Source organism: Peromyscus maniculatus, chromosome 1, assembly GCF_049852395.1.
Source record: "Peromyscus maniculatus bairdii isolate BWxNUB_F1_BW_parent chromosome 1, HU_Pman_BW_mat_3.1, whole genome shotgun sequence".
Lineage (NCBI taxonomy): Eukaryota > Metazoa > Chordata > Mammalia > Rodentia > Cricetidae > Peromyscus > Peromyscus maniculatus.
The window spans coordinates 156,226,459-156,243,355 of record NC_134852.1 but is presented as its reverse complement, the minus strand read 5'-3'; the positions used below and the strand labels follow the sequence as shown (position 1 = coordinate 156,243,355).

General features: G+C 42.0%; 1 protein-coding gene across 29 annotated transcripts in view; it reads left to right on the top strand.

The window, feature by feature from the left end:
• Ppp6r3 (protein phosphatase 6 regulatory subunit 3) overlaps nucleotides 1-16,897 on the top strand; it is a 128,053-nt gene that overhangs the window by 62,364 nt on the left and 48,792 nt on the right. For all 29 annotated transcript variants that reach the window (XR_013046487.1, XR_013046469.1, XR_013046458.1 and 26 more), the window contains 2 exons: nucleotides 178-290; nucleotides 4,507-4,620. Coding sequence is in view for 23 of the 29 variants with exons in the window: in XM_006980500.4 (XP_006980562.1) it covers nucleotides 178-290; nucleotides 4,507-4,620 (227 nt within the window). In the remaining 6 variants the exon portion in view is untranslated. The remainder of the gene's footprint in view (nucleotides 1-177; nucleotides 291-4,506; nucleotides 4,621-16,897) is intronic.

The following is a 16,897-nucleotide window of genomic DNA, read 5'->3' as shown; positions in this document are numbered from 1 at the left end:
TGTGCAGTTGTGGAAGGGAAGCTCATCAGCCTGGTGGTTAGATGCTTCGTCCTTTTCTTTGCGACTACACTGCTCATTGAAGCTCATAGATGGTTTTAACTTGTGTTACCCTTCACTTTTACTATAAAGTTAACTTCTAACAAGTTCTATAGCTAAAATTGTACCTTTTTCCTTTAGCGACATTCAAATGCCTCACAATCACTTTGTGAAATTGTTCGCCTGAGCAGAGACCAGATGTTACAAGTTCAGAACAGTACAGAACCAGATCCCCTGCTTGCCACTCTAGAAAAGTATGTTTACCGTTTGGTTCTTACTTTCCTCATTGATGCAGTTCGATGTGTTACATTGTGAGTGACTGGTAAGTGAAGTGCTCATTTGTGGACATTGAGTCAGAAAAACCCTATGCAAAGCAGGAAAGCCTGCTTTTCTTCTTTATACCATTGGTGACACAGGAGAGACCAAAAGAGCAAGAAGGGGAACCAGTGGCATGTATATGTGGACTTGCAACTTCTCCATGCCTGCAAAGCTGAGTTTTACAGAGCCATCCTGACGTGGAACAATCACACCATGACTTGGAGGGTTTCTTTTTTTTTTTCTTTCTAATTTTTATTTTTATTTTAAATAGAGTCTTCTGTATGTATGCATTTGACCCATTTAAGTTGTTGGTTTCTCCTGAAGATCTTCCTCAGGCCACTGTGTCTTTGTAGCTGACTCAGGCTGCCTGAGTAGTCACCTTGTTTACTCTCGTGTTGAGGGGAAGATCCCTCAGGGACTGGCTGCTGTTTTGATTTCCATGATTCTCACATTTTCAGAGAGAACATTGGTTGTTAGCATGGGTATGTCCTTGACTTATGCCCACACTGTTAAAGTGGTGTTATGGAAAAGGAGACTCCTGTGGAAGGTATGTCTGGAAAGAGTGCACAGTAGCACTAGACACAGTGGTGGTCTACTTCGGTCTACTGCTCTTGGCTTGTCTCTCATGGTGTTATGTGTCCCTTCGTAGTCCTGTGATGCAAAGAGGCTCCTCTGCATCTTTTGCCAAAGTGTCTGTAAGACACGGGAGGGCCAAACCAGAGACAAAATAGCTCTGTAGCTGTCTGAGAGAAAACTGACTTGTATTCCCAGAGTTGTTGCCAAAGGAGAGAATGGCACATGCACAGACCCCGTAGTTCTTGGTGTTATGTCTCATTTTATGTATGGATTCCTCTTCCACATCCAGATCCTGCCAGTTGTAGTGCTCTGTAAGTGAGCTGTGCAAAACTGCTGCTTGAGGCAGTTAAAAATTCTGAGTGTTTGGCTGCGTGTGGCAGCACATGCCCTTACCCATCACTTGGGAGGCGTAGGCAGGTCAGTTTCTGAGCTCCAGGACACAGGGCTACATAGTGAGACCCTGTCTCAAACAAACAAAACAAAAAAAACTTCCTTTTTTGAGTATCAGCAATTTCATATGGTTTACAAAGCTGCTGTCCAATAGAAACACAGCAAAAAGCAACACATAATTTTAATGAGTTTTAAATATGGAGTCTTGGAAGCTGGCATTTATAATTAGAACATGTTAGAGTCAGTGAGTTCTCTTCTGACTGTTGGTTGGTGTCCACATGTAGTGAGTGGCCAGTGCTATAGACTAGGTCTACCTGCTGAACTGGCCAGCAGTGAGTGAGCTCTGAGCTCCATAGGACCACCAGAGGCCGTGTGTATGCTTGCTTCTAACCTTCAAGCTGTGACTCTAGTTCTCACTAACTTCTGAAATTAAGAGAAGTATATAGTCATGATTTATATCAGTACATGTTAGAGTGAATTTCTTCAGATACATGTACCAGGTGAGTTAGTGCCCTTCTAAAACCTAACGTACATTATGATGGGTCCTTTCTCCTTCTTTCTCTTTCTCCCTCCTGCTTCTCTCTCTTAAGGAATGAAGAGTGTAATTTGGCTCACAGTTTGAAAGTAAAGTCCATCACGGCATGATGTATGTATGAAGTATGGGGCAGTTGGTTATTTTGTATACCGTCAGGAAGCAGAGAGAGAGGGAGGGAGGGAGGGAGCGAGAGCGCTGCCCTCCCCTTCAGAATATCTTATATTTGACAGTTTTGTGGTGCTGGTTCTTTTATTGTTTGTGGGTTGAGAAACTATAGTAATAATAGAAGGCTGCTGTGAGTTTAGAAAACCTCCATTAACTATAGTTGCTCACTCCACGTATTTGGTTAATACATCTGATAACAGTATATAAAAATGTATTGTCTGAGCCAGTGTTCTATTGCTATGAAGTGACACCACGACCATGGAAATTCTTATAAAAGAGAGCATTTCATTGGGGCTGGCTTACAGTTTCAGAGGTTTAGTTCATTCTCTCCTCATGGCAGGGAACATGGCAGCATGCAGGCAGACATGGTAGCTGAGAGTTCTGCATCCCAATAGGTAGGCAGCAGGAAGAGAGAGTGAGCCTCTGGACCTGGCTTAGGCTTCTGAAACCTCAAAACCCACCCCCAGTTAAATACTTATTCCAACTAGGCCACACCTCTTAATCCTTTCAAATAGTGCCATTCCCCGTGAGCCTAGGGGGGCCATTTTCATTCACACCACCATGTAGTCTATGGTTAACGATCAAATAGTGTAGTTACTGTAATGGTGATATCAGAGAGCCAGTCTTTTAGTGAGACATCAAAAATTCCCTGTATTAGAATACTGAATTACCCAAAGGTTTGGTACCACTGTGTATGTATGTCACGAGTGAAAAAGGTGTACAGGGGTGGGTTTGAATGGGCCTAAACTGAAGAGTGTTTGAGAGAAGTACTACCAAGAAAGAAAGCCTGTGTTAGTGGACATGAAGTTTAGGAGGAAGTTTGAGTCTGAATTAAAAGCATATTCTAGCTAGTATCTCTAGCAAATTTTGAAATTGAAAATTTCAATTTTTTTTTAATTTATTATGTACACAGAAGAAGGAACCAGATCTCATTACAGATGGTTGTGAGCCACCACGTGGTTGCTAGGAATTGAACTCAGGACCTCTGGAAGAGCAGTCAGTGCTCTTAACCTCTGAGCCATCTCTCCAGCCCTCAATTTTTTTTTTTTTTTTTTTTTTTAAGATTTATTTATCACGTGTGTAGTATACCTGTACACCAGAAGAGGGCACCAGATCTCATTGCAGATGGTTGTGAACCATCTTGTGGTTGCTGGGAATTGAACTCAGGACCTCTGGAAGAACAGCCAGTGCTCTTAACCCCTGAGCCACCTCTCCAGCCCCAAATTTCAAATTCTTCAAAATAATTCATTGAGCTAGACTATGCAGCTTAATTCTGGATCGTAATGAACTTAGTTTTGTTCATTTGAGTCAATTTTATAGATGTAAGTTTCTGTGGCCACACATACGAAAAACAAAACTCAGAGTACAAGCCTTTGTCCCAATGATGTGGATGAATGATCTAGAAGGCTTCATACATTGCGAGTTTTACTGATGCTTGGCTGATATCACTCCTGTGTTTGAAAATGGGAGCATGACTGTGAGAAAGCCCTTCCTCATCTAGAGGCTGAAAGGCATCCCCTCCTCCTGTGTGGCACGTTCCATCCTGTGCCTGCTGCTGGTGTCTGAGTGATGGATAGTGGTGTTTGGATAAGGCTCTGGATATGGCACCACTACTGTGTTAGTAAATCCTAAGTTTTTGCTGGTTATTACATTGTTTTGTCCATCAGAACTCCTAGTGTGACAGAATTCCGAGTTGATAGAGCCGTGAGATGGTTGGGGCCTGTTTGTCATTGCCTTTGAATAGATGTCAGTGGTTCTAACAGCGACTTTCCTGTGGTGAGAACCCTGCATTGTCCGAACTTGATAGAGACAGGCATCAGTGCTATTCCAGCTGGGAAGCCACCATTGAAGAACATAGTTGCCAGAAGCACAGCTCCAAACCCCTAGTCCAGTGGTTCTCAACCTGTGGGTTGCAATGCCCTTGGGAGGCGGGTGGCATGTCTAATGACTCTTTCACAGGGGTTGCATATCAAATATTTATATTACAATTCATAACGGTAGCAAAATTACAGTTATAAAGTAGCAACTAAAATAATGTTATAGTTGGGGTCAGCACACCATGAGGACTGTATTGCAGTGTTAGGAAGGTTGAGAACCACTGCTGTAGTCTATCCTTTAGTGCTGTGACTCCTCTACACGATATTTCCACCTTTATAGTGCTACTTCTCCTGTCTTACCATTGAGAACTGTAGAGTAAAAGTCAGTGGGTAATAGTCTGTTTTACCTGTTTTGGATCGTTGGTAATCACACAGCAGCCATACCTGAGGGAAAACAGCAAGGTTGGTAAAGGCAAACTGGGACCCCTGTCCTCTTAAAGGGGGATAAACTTCCTAACTAAGAAGAATTGCTGTAGTAGTGACATTTGAAGTGGAAAGCAAACATGCCTGTGTATGGATGAGTGCTCCTAAGGATTGTGTTGCATCTTTTTAGTTGTTACTGTTAAATAACATTGCAATCAGTGCTTGACTATTGATTTCTTTCCCCAGGCAAGAAATTATAGAGCAGCTTTTATCAAATATTTTTCACAAGGAGAAGAACGAATCAGCCATAGTCAGTGCAATCCAGATTTTACTGACTCTACTTGAGACTCGACGGCCAACGTGAGCTTTCCTTTTATCTCACTAAATCATCCTTCTTGTTTTGCTTTTAGATGTCTTAAAAACTAAGAGTTAAATGCCAGGTGAGCTACTATAGCATGCCTTTGAAGATGAGATGTTGAATCTTACTGCTGTAGAGACACTGATGTCATTTAACTGAGTGCAGCCTATAGAGATTTAGTTGAACAGTATGGTTTGATCAAACAGGTTTTTGACACAGCTTTGTCTTTGCTGTAGTTAGTGTGCCACCAAAATGGATGCCAGGTGAGTAAACCCCAAACATGGACAGTGGCCCAGACAACTGTCTGGCTATGTTCTTGTGAAGATGGAGGAGGGTGCCCCAATTGGCAGGTGCTGATGGAGGGAGGGACTCTTTCATCTCCGGATTCCCTTCCTCAGACTAACTTCTGTTGTTTTTTGGGGCTCACTGTGAGTATTGCACTTCAGAGGTTGGATGAGCAGGCAGCATGAGGCTTTAAAGGAAACACTTGTGTTTCATATCATGAATGTGGAATGTGTTTCAATAAGCCACGGATTAAGTGTTGGAGGACTATGCAGAGATTGCATTGTTTCGCCTGTTGTTACTGGACCTTTCCAGTGAAGCAGATGACATGAAGAGAAGGGTGAAGTCTTCCCCAGCCAAGGCTTCTGTTGCTCCTCTTAGTGATGAAATGTAGGTCTCTAGGGTAATAGTGAAGGCAGCCTTACCAGCTCTACTCCCCAAATGCCTGGCCCCTGCCACTGGCCTGCCTAATCTCAGTAATAATGGAAGGCAGTTTGGTAGTAAGACTTTCAAATTTGTTGTAATTTGGAGAATCTGTAATTTGCCTTTCTCCTTCTTCCCTAGAAATTCATATTTTAAGTCACGTAACCAGCATGGTAGGTGTTCCTCAGTTGTGTCCAGCTATCTTTCAGCTCATGCCTCAGGGCCTTTACCTTCTCTATGTTTTAATGTCATACTGAGTGGTACTGTGTGGCTTATAGGATGACTCTGACTTGAGAAAGAATGAAACCCGAGGAATAGTAGATATGACATTTTTAGCAGATGTAAGGGAGAAAACACAGTACCATTGAGCAAGATCAAACTTTGAAAGTACAGTTAGATTGTGGATCTTCACTTGATCTTGGTGAGATTTCTGAATCCCAGGGAAAAAGGGTTAAATCTCAGAAGTATCTGGCTAAGAAGAAAGCATTACTTGTGAAGAGCATCAGATTGCCAGGCAGTATATCTGTAAAGCCAGGATCTCAGATGAAAGGCTTATGGGGTGTGAGGGAAGAGGAAGAAGAACTGTGCCCTACCTTGTGTTGTCCTGTTACTAAGGCCCGAGAAGTACAAGTGAAGATCCATGGTGGGAAACCTGCTGCTGTGTTACCGCCAAGAAAGGTAGTGGTATGAAAATTCACATGCCGAAAACTGGAATAGATTCCAGGTTGTTTTAACAGAGTTCAAAAAATAAGGTGTGAGTGCACACTACAGCTCCTCACCTATGCATCTTAGCTGCATCCTCCCTGAGTTTCCTCATGTTGATGACACAGTAGTTCAATTATATTTTTGTGAAGTGTGTGTGTGTGTGTGTGTGTGTGTGTGTGTGTGTGTGTGTGTGTGTGTGTAAACTCTCCCAAGGCCCAGGAGGAGCAGGCTTACAGGGACTATATAAACCATGGGTACATCATATGTAGAGAAGAATTTGGCACACGAGCCCTAACCATACATGCAAAATAACTAGAGATTGGAGTACTGAAGGCAAGCATAACAACAGAACCTAAGCCTTGCTTCACTCGCTGTTAACCAGATCGAGTCAAAGTCAACACTAAAGGACCACTGTCAGAAAAAGGGAATTTAGTGTAAATGCCATTATCATGTTAGAGCAATGGAAAAGTAGGCAGTATGCAAACAGAACAGATGGAAAGATTCAGGGATGGGAGATTGTGTGGAGAAATGCAAGAGATGAAAACAAATGAAGAGTCCTCAGCATTTATCATAGGCCCCAACATTTGAGAGAATCTCACAGAGAGGACCATGATGAAGAGTTAAATACAAACATCTCCTGTCAGCTGAGAACAACAGTAACTACAAACAGTAACTACAGGAACACATTTGAGTGCCTTAAGTCTTGTTTTCTGACCCTCTTGTCTGATAAAAAGAACCAAAGCACCCTTGAAGAAATGGCTGGTGCAAGCAACACACAGTAACTGAAAGTCCCATGAAGCAAGGAAATACTGAGAAAGTAGTAGGGGAAGGTGTGGTTTCCACTGCCACCCCCTCACTCTGTGTGTGTGTGTGTGTGTGTGTGTGTGCGCGCGCGCGCGCTCATTCAAGGTTCCCCATTGTACATGTGTGGAGATCAGAGGACAACTGTAGGAATTGCTTCTCTTCTACCACTGAGCCACCTCTCCAGCCCATTTAGCCTTTTTAAAATTAAGCCTATGTAGAAGAGAAATAATAAAACTAAAGAGAAGAAATCAGTGGTATAAAGAGGAAAAAAATACAGAAAACCAATTAAACCAAAGGCTGTTCCTTTGAAATGACCAATAAAATGGGTAAACTATTAGACGGATTGTGGAAATGAAAAGTAGAAAAGATACAGATTAGAACAAAAAGGGGGTGGGTGGAAAAGAAGCTAGTACTGTTTTGTGGACATTAAAAGAATATAGAAATGCCACAGATAACTCATTAAAAATATTCAAGAGTTAAAGGAATTTAACTTCCTAAAGGGAAAAACCTGCAAAGGGTTACTTAAGAAATAGCTCCATTTTATAGCCATTGAAGAAAATAAGTTGGTGTTGAACCCTTCAGAAAGAACATTCCTTGCCTGTCGAGTTAGGTGCAGAAGATGAATTCTGAGTAGAGATGTATCAGTGTGGAAAAGGAACGCATTGCAAACCCCTGTTAAAAAGGAACTAACTGAAGTAGATGAAAATAACCATTACATATAACAGGAGTACACAAGAGCTAGGTGAAAATGCCTTAAGGAAATAGTAGCTGACCAATTACATCAGTTAGACCTGGAGATGGCTTAATGAATGTCCTGTACCCCCAGTGTTAGGGTGGACAGAGACAAAGAGGCTCCCGGTGGTTTCTTGCTGGCTCCCAGCATAGCTCCAGGTCCAGTGAAAGACCCTGTCTCAAGGAATGTGATAAGTGATAGAGCAGGACACCAGACTGTTGTTGGTTTGTTTTTGCTCTTTTGGGGGGCACCCAGCTCTCAAATAAATCACACATTTTTTTTTTTTCCCTTCAGTTTTTAGAGCTTTATTGGAGGAAAAAGAAGGGGGCGGGGAGCCAGGCCTGGGGGAGGGAACAGAGTGGGAACAGAGAGAGGAAACAGGAAGAGGAGCATGGAGAGAGGGAGGCTTATTCTTAATTACACATGCTCAGCCTTAGCTTGGTTTTTTTTTGCCAGCTTTCCTTAAATTATGCAGTCAACCTTTTGCCTCTGGACTTTTCCTGTTCTCTTCTTTAAATCTTACTCTTACTCTTTGTCTAGCTGTGTAGCTGGGTGGCTGGCCCCTGATGTCTTCCTCTTTCTCTGGCTCTTTCTTCTCTCTCCCCAGATTTCTCCTCCTTTTTATCATCTCTGCCTGCCAGCCCCACCTGTTTTTCTCTCCTGTCTCACTATTGATTGTTCAGCTCTTTATTAGACCAGCAGGTACTTTAGACAGGCAAAGTAACACAGCTTCACAGACTTAAACAAATGCAACATAAATAAAAGTAACACACCTTAAAATAATATTCTACATTTTCGCCTTTTTGTCTAAATAAAAAGAAAGGTTTTAACTTTAACATTGTATAACTACATACAACAAAAACAGTTATCAATTAATTTATAGTCAGTCCATTTACATTTAGCAAATTCAGAGAAAACACTCCACCATCCATCCTAGTGACTCCAAAGTTTTATTCATAATTTACTTTCTATCATAACTGAGAAAAATTGAAACTCTAATTATTTAGTCTTTAACTTCATCAAAGACCCCAGAAGGAATTACTATTCTCTAACAACAGAGACATCTTGCTGCCTGGACACTCACCAAAAGTTCCTCAGCAATGTTAGGGCATCTATCTTCGGCCTATAGGCCCAGAATATCTGGTAAACTTTTTAGTGAAGCAGGAAATTTAAAAGACTGTTCTGCCTATATTGGCAAAATTTGTTAGTCGCTTTCCTGTGTGTTCTGCAGAATATCTAGCAGACTCTTCTGTGAAGCAGGAATTTTGAAGGACTGTCCTTGCCTTGTTTTGGCAGAGTTCAACAGTCTTTTTCCTGTGTGTGTTGCATATCCAGTCTGCACAGCACATTGTCAGCAGTCAAACGCAAGAGCAGTTTCTTTGCTCCGTGGCTAACCTTGCCACAATGAAAGGAAACTCTATAAGGAGTTCTTCAGTGCCCATCCTCTCTGAAGTAAATTGTTGCTGCCAGGAGCAGATGTGTCTCATTGTCATGAAAAACCCTATGTTTAACAAAAGATTTTAAATGCCATATTCTGTAGGTCTTTGAAAGGTTTGAAGACCATCTATCTATCTAAAATATATCTATATGATCCCGAAAGCATATCTACAAATTTGATTGTTATAAATGACTAACCACTAACCTGTGTTTCCTGATTATCCTGTATAGTTTATAATAGTTTTCAAAAACTAGAACTTCACATTTCCAAATGAACTGCATAGGCACAAAACCTCAAACAAAAATAGAAACATACATACAATATGTTGTAACAAAAATAACCTAAAATTTTTATCAATATACAAAAAACCCTTTAAACAAGAGTAGAACATACAATGTAACAAAAATAACTAAATTTGTAACAATATTCTATATTTCCCTAAATGATAACAAACACCCATAACCCACCAAATAACCAAAAGCTTCCCACCCCTCTCTTGGAATTTGGGCATAGTATTCTCCAAACTGCTTCCTACTGTCTGAGGACGAATTATCTTTAGGGTCCCAGAGAGAAAATTTGAGATAATGGCCAAATCTTGGGGAAGACCAGCAGTAATCTTTGCTGATAGATATCACCTGTCAAGATTTAGGAGGTCTCTGATCAAACCTGATCCATATTAACACTGAAGGAATCCATAGCTTCTCATCTCTTGTGGGAACAAAAGCAAAAACTCTTCTCCAAAGCATTTTTGATTTCCATTTGACAAATGTATTTTTTGACTTGTTAAAAGTTAAGGCAGTCCTAAAGTATACAGGCTGATTTATTTCAACAGTCCCTCTTTCAATTCCAGGTCTCTTTGCAGCTGTCCTTTGCTTTTCAACTATCCAAAAATTCAAAATCAACACAATAACAAACAGGATCCAGACTCCCTATATGTATTTCTCATCTTATCTTCAGCCTTTTTTGACTGTATGAGCAAACCTTTATACTGCTGACCTACACCTGGATCCTCTGCACGACTCTTAGCTGGCTCCACCTGCTTCTCAGGTCATGAAAACCAAGCGTGAAATTTGAAACTGCTTGGATCTGACCAGCATCTGCATTCAACCTTCCTAGAGCTCTAGAATGCCAGTGCTTGTACTGTGGCAGGCATTTGTACTTAGTTTTTGTTCCTGCTTAACGTACTGGCTGCTCAAGGGCTGCCAGCAGGCAGAAACTCTTAAACTCTCAGGCCCATTGGAAATTCGAGCACCATGTTGATATGCCAAAATATTGTTTTGTTTTTGCTCTTTTGGGGGGGCCTGCCAGCCCGCTCCCAAATAAATCACACATGGAGACTTATTCTTAATTATAAATGCCAGGCCTCAGCTTAGCTTGTTTCTTGCCAGCTTTCCTTAAATTATTCTGTCTACCTTTTGCCTCTGGACTTTTCCTGTTCTTAACTTCTGTAAATCTTACTCTTACTTCATGGCTTGCTGTGTAGCTGGATGGCTGGCCCCAGGAGCCCTCCTCCTTCCCTGGCTACTTCTTTTTTCCTCCCAGATTTCTCTTTATATTCTTTCTCCCTGCCAGCCCTTCCTATCCTTTCTCCCGCCTTGCTTGTTATTGGCCATTCAGTTCTAGATTAGATCATCAGGTGTTTTAGACAGGCACAGTAACACAGCTTCACAGAGTTAAACAAATACAACATAAACAAAAGTAACACACATAATATTCTACAACACCAGACATCCTCTGTTTTCCATGCTCATGCAGAGGCACACAGCCACACACATGCTTGTACATTCACCTTAAAACAAAATATGTAGCAATAAAATAATATACTAAAAGCATAATATGGTACAGTGAAGTGACTGCAAGGCTCGTTTGTCTCTCAAAAATCATATAAACAAAAGAAGACCTTTCCATCATTTCTTTAAATTCTTTCATGTAAATTAGCAAATCTTTTGCAAGGATTAGCCAGTATAGTAAGGCAGATGAAGAAAATGGCATCTAGATAGGAGAGGATAATATAGAACTGCTTGGCCATAGATCACAGGATTGTTTTTGAGCAAATCTTAAATAATATTTCAAGTGCTGAGCATACCACGTCTATGTACAGAGACCCTATTTTTGTCCTTTTTTTTAAAAAGCAAAAAGAAACCTCGTAACTAGTAAGCAAATGTAGCAAGAGTCCGGGACAGAAAGTCAATAAAATACTCAAAATGTAATTGCATTTATACGTACTTGTCATGAGCAATTGGAATTTGAAATAAACATTTGTCCATTATAGAAAAGGAATTATGTATGTATAAATCTAGCAAAATGAAAAGTATACTGACCTAAATCAATGTAAATACTTCCATATTGTCAGTGCTCCCCAAACTAACTTATAGATGCAGACAGTGCCACTCAAAATCTAAACAAAAGTTGTAATAGAAATCAATCTAATTCTAAACTTTGTGGAAACTCTAAAGCGAAGACAATAGCCCAGAAAATCATTTCAAATGCATTTGAAGAGCTCATACTGTGTTTTCAGGACTTGGTACAAAACCATAGCCAACTGGACAGTGGAAAGAGAGTAGGTGCCCAGATCCCTAGGGGACACACACACACACACACACACACACACACACACACACACACACACACACACACACACACACACACACACAGTTCTAATAGGGATGTGGGGAAAGTTCCAATAAGTGCCTGTGGGGCAGTGTATTTGACATCATTATGCAAAAAAAAAAAAAAAAAGTTTTAACTCCTAGATCGTAGAAAAACTTACTTGAAATGTATTATAGAGGCAGAAGTTAATCCTAAAACTCTACAAGTTCCAGAAGGAAATCTTTGACCCAGGCAGTTTTCTTAGACATGTTGCCAAATCATAATCCTTGATGTTCTACTTTTGAATTCTGTTGCTGTAACAAATGCTGTGACCAACCAACTTTGGGAGGAAAGGGTTTATTTCATTTTACAGGTTATAGTCTTGTCATTGAGAGGAGCCAAGGCAGGAGCTCAGGCTGGAGCTTGAAGCAGAAGGAACATGAGAATGCTGCTTACTGACTTGCTTCAGAATTATGTTCAGCCAGCTTTCTTCTAAAACCTAGGCCCATCAGCCTAGGGATTTTGCCTCACACAGTGGGTTGGGCCCTTCCAGTTAGCAATCAAGAAAATGCCTCAGAAACATGTCCATAACCAATCAGATGGAGGCAATTCTTTAGTGTGGTTCCCTCTTCCCTGCTAACAACCACGATTAGCCACCACAGATCCACTCCTTGTCAACTTGACCTTTTCTTTGTCCCTTACAAAAACACAGTCCATCTTTCCGAAGCTTCTGAAAAACCAAATTGAGTTCCATTCTTTCTTATTCCAGAAGGAAAGAACCAAGGTATAGTTATGAACAGATCACAGCAAAAAGCAGTGTAAACAGATCAATGTCAGCTCAACTTCTGAGATTAACTCATGGTTATTCCCAGTTCTCCAGCTCTGCTATCTGTATTGTACACTGTTTGTCTGATAGGCCTAGCAGGCTCCAGAACTTAATAACTGCATACTGTTTTGGCAGATGGTCCATAGTCCTGGCATTTCCAGTATCCTCTGGTCTCTGCTGCAGATAGGCTGTACTTTCACCAATGGCCTCTCTTCATCTCCCTTCAGTATCTCTCACCCTTTATGTTGTAACAAGCCTCAGCTGTTCTCCATGAACCCTTTCATGTCTTCAAAACCAATACAATATGGGAGACTATCTTAGGGTGATTTTTTTGCTGTGATAAAACACCATGACCAAAAGAAACTTAGGGAAGAAAATGTTTATTTGGCTTACATATCCTGAATGATAGTTCATTTGAGGAAAGCCAAAGTAAGAACTCAGACTGAGTGGGAACCTGGACTTGGACTGACGCAGAGGCCATGGTGGGGTGCTGCTTGCTCTTCATGGCTTGCTGCGTCTACTTTCTTGTAAACACCCAGTACTACTAGCCAAATGGTGTCCTTGCTTACTGTGGTCTGTGTTGTATATCCGGTGTGGGTTTCACACGCGTCTGTGGAAAAGAAGACAGAGGCACCTAAGGAGCATTTTAGCCTTTCTTTCCAGCTGCAGGGTTATCACCCTCTCTGGACTGACTCACCATAGCTAGCAAAGGGCTTTTTATTGTTCCCTAATTTACACCTTTAGCAAGTTAATCTCGGTATCCCAAAACCTGTTATCTAAGCTCCCCAAAGGGACAATGCCAAATGCAAATTTTCATTTAAGCAATACCACAGTTTTCTGTATTGTCCCTCAACCAAGTTTGCATAGGTTTTGAACACCTAGGAAACTCTTAATAAGACTTGAAACAGAAGGTACTGGAGATAGAAGGTAGAAGGTAGGGATCACAAAAGGCAGGTCATCAAACCAGCTGCTGCTCTGCAGGAATTCCCCCAACAAGGCTGGGTCCTCCCCCCCATCGATCATTAATCCAGAGTGGATTACAGGTTTGTACCAGCATACCTGGTTTCAGTGGTGCTGGGGATTGAACCCAGGGCTTCCTCCATGCTAGGCAAGCACTCTACCAAGTCATATCTCTAGTCTCACTATTGCATACTTCTGAAAGTCCCATTTTGTTTTCTGTGTCTGTAAACAAAGCCACAACTTGGCGGCTTACAGTTAAGTTTTTTGAACATTTCCCACTCATGGTCCCTTTTGACTAAAGACATTTTCACTTAATACTTTATATAAAGTAAATGTGCAGATCAAACATTTATTGATGACAAGGCTTAAGTTTCTCTCTGTCTCTCTCTCTGAGTCTCTCTCTGTGTCTGTCTCTCTCTCTGTGTCTGTCTGTCTCTCTCTGTCTCTCTCTCTCTCTCTCTCTCTCTCTCTCTCTCTCTCTCTCTCTCTCTCTCTCTCTCTCTCTCTCTCTCTCGTTTTTTCTAGGCAGGGTTTGTCTGTGTTGGCCTAGCTATTCTGGAACTTGCTCTGTAGACCAGGCTGCCTCTGCCTCCTGAGAGTTGAGATTAAAGGTGTGTGCTACCACCACCTGGCTTTAAGTTTCTTTTAAAACAGTCATTAGTATACATACAATTTTACTGTTAAAGGTAAAAGCAAATTTTCATAGTGAGATGGATATGCTTGTTTATTTTACCTAAATAAATAAATCATGGCTACAGGCTGTGGAGCTTGTTCAACTTTATTTTATATTCCTCAATGCTAAGAAGGCTATGCAGTGCAAAATGGCAGATGTATAGTTAGGACCATATAAAGAAATTTTGTTCTAATCCCAAGTAAGTGTTCACTTAATGTGTTGTTTGGTTTTGATTTGGTTTTTTGGAGACAGGGTTTCTCAGTGTAGTTTTGGTGCCTGTCCTGGATCTCTGTGACTAGGCTGGCCTCGAACTCACAGAGATCTGCCTGGCTCTGCCTCCTGAGTGCTGGGATTAACGGCGTGTGAACTTCATCATTAAGTCCAACAGTAGTTTTAAAATCAAACATTGTAACATAATGTGATCTGATGACTTACTAATTTGGTTTTTCGTGCTGAGATTATTATAATTAAACTGTCATATTTGTCTAAGAGCAGAAAACTGTGCAATAAAACAGTGTAGCAGACCATAGCCTCAAATCTGAGCCAAGGTGTGTGATGGTTTAAAAGAAAATGGCTCGCATAGGGACTGGTACTGTTGGCAGGTATGGCTTTGTTGGAGGAGGTCTGTGCGGGAAGGCTTTGAGGACTCCTGTGCTCAAGCTTTGCTTAGTGTGAGACACAGTTGGTTCTGCTGCCTATGGATTAAGATGTAGAACTCTCAGGTCCTTCTCCAGCACCACATCTGAATGCATGCCACTATGTTTCCCTCCATGACGATAATGGACTAAAGCTCTAAAACTGGAAGCCAGCCCCAGTTAGATGTTTTCCTTTATAAGAGTTGCCATGGTCATGGTTTCTCTTCACAGCAATAAAAACCCCAACTAAGACAAGGTATTTCAGTGGTCTTTATTGGCATCATGTGGTGTGATGGATGTGCATGTGTTACATGTCCAGAACCCAGGCAGCCAGGAAGTTTGTGATGCAACTCAAGTGAGTCCTGTAAGAAGCACCTTGGATTCATTACACGTTTGATTGTGAATTAGTTTTTGCCTGTTGTGTACATTCAGAAGTCTTTATTGTTGCCAAATATTTTTCCATCTCTCCTCCTCACCTCCACCCCCACCGTCAATTATATTACCTCATATTGGGTTGCAACCCACCATTTCAGGAGCTGAGTCCTAGAGCAGCAGTCCTCAGTGCCAGACTTTAAAGACTGTGGTGTTAGCAGTGCTACATTCCCAGAGAGGCACAGAGAAATGATGGTTCCCTGCCTCTTCAGTTTCTACTGACTTTTGGCAACTCCATGGCCTATGGCCACTGTTTCATTTGTCCTTATCTTTCTGTGTGTCTGTCTGTCTGTCTTCTATTCTCTAAGTACCCTTGTGATAGCACTGTGGGTCCATCTGCACAATCCAGGTTACTCTTTCATCTCAAAAGTCCTTACATCTTTGGAGGTCTTTTCCCCAAATAGTTTACACAGGCTGTGAGGATTAAGGTGGCATTTCTCTGGAGGAGCTAGCACTCAGTCAGAGGGATGGCTCTTCCCCTTTCTTTAGGAATTGTGTTTCTGAAAGCTGCCTTCAGCACTCGATGGAGCTAACATAGCATAGGTGGTGTGCTTTCCAGCATTCCTGACTGCAGTGAGCACTCTCTGATTTCCAGGTGTGCCCAGAGGTGTGCAGCCCTTGGCCTGCTGATGGGCCTGATGGGCTCCTCACTGCTGTCCCAGGAAGGACATCCTCAAGGGTTTCTTTCGTTAGTGATCAGTAATTAACTGATAATTGAAGAGGTCAGAGGCAATCTGACTGTAACAGTCTACATAGCACTTTTAATTGAACTTCATAGCCCCATTTCACGTTGAGCTAGGTCCTCCTTCCCTTTCTGGGCTTATTCTTTCCCCCTACTTGAGAACTACTGTCCCCTTGTAGTCACAGTACCACTTAAATTGGGAGTCCCATTCCATCTTTAGTCTTTTATTATTTTTTGATTTCAAACCATGCATCCTAATCCCACTCTTTCTGCCCTCTGCTTTTGCACCACCCCAAGAAAAACAAAACTTAAAAATAAAATCGAAATAATTAAGAAATCTTGGCATCGAAGCTGTAGTGTGGCCCAGTGAGTCACACAGTATATCCTTTAGTCTGTACGTCTTGTAACTGTTCACTGAGATGAGTCACTGGTCTGGTTCAAGGCCTCTGGCTTCTGCTCACCCTTGGTACTGGGCCTCACAGGTACTACTCATGGATATCCTGTGTTGCCTTGTGTCATCGAGATCCTGCAGCTTTGGATTTGTAGGTTCCTCTCCTTCACATATGCCAACAGTTCATAGATGAGGTGGATGGGTGCTGGGGTGGACTCCCTTATAGTCTGGTTCTGGATCTGGCTGATAGTTAGGTTGGTCAGTCTGCCAGTTTTCCCTCATCATCATCATCACCACCCAAGCAAGTTCTCCAGCACTGCCCCTGCTATCTCACACAATGTAGCAGACAGCAAGGAATGGGGCGAGTTCTGCTCTCACACCTTCAGGACTAGCTCACCCACACTCACACTCCCAAGAACAGCTCTACTGTTTTGCTCAGGCAAAGTGCAGGCCTACTTTCTGGATTGCTGAACTCAGTGAGGGGCAGGATTAGCTTTTCCATTTTCATGCCCCCAGGGTCGACTCTCCCACCTGTCGCAGGTGGCAAGGGGTGGGGAGGAGGGCATGTTTTCTTTACCTTTGCCCTACTCTGGTATACCAGAGGGGACGGGGCAGCTCTCCTGCTTTTATACCCACAGGCTCTGCTCACCTGCACCCCGGCAAACAGGGTCAGCTCTAGTGAGATGCTGTGCCCGTTCTCCTGTGT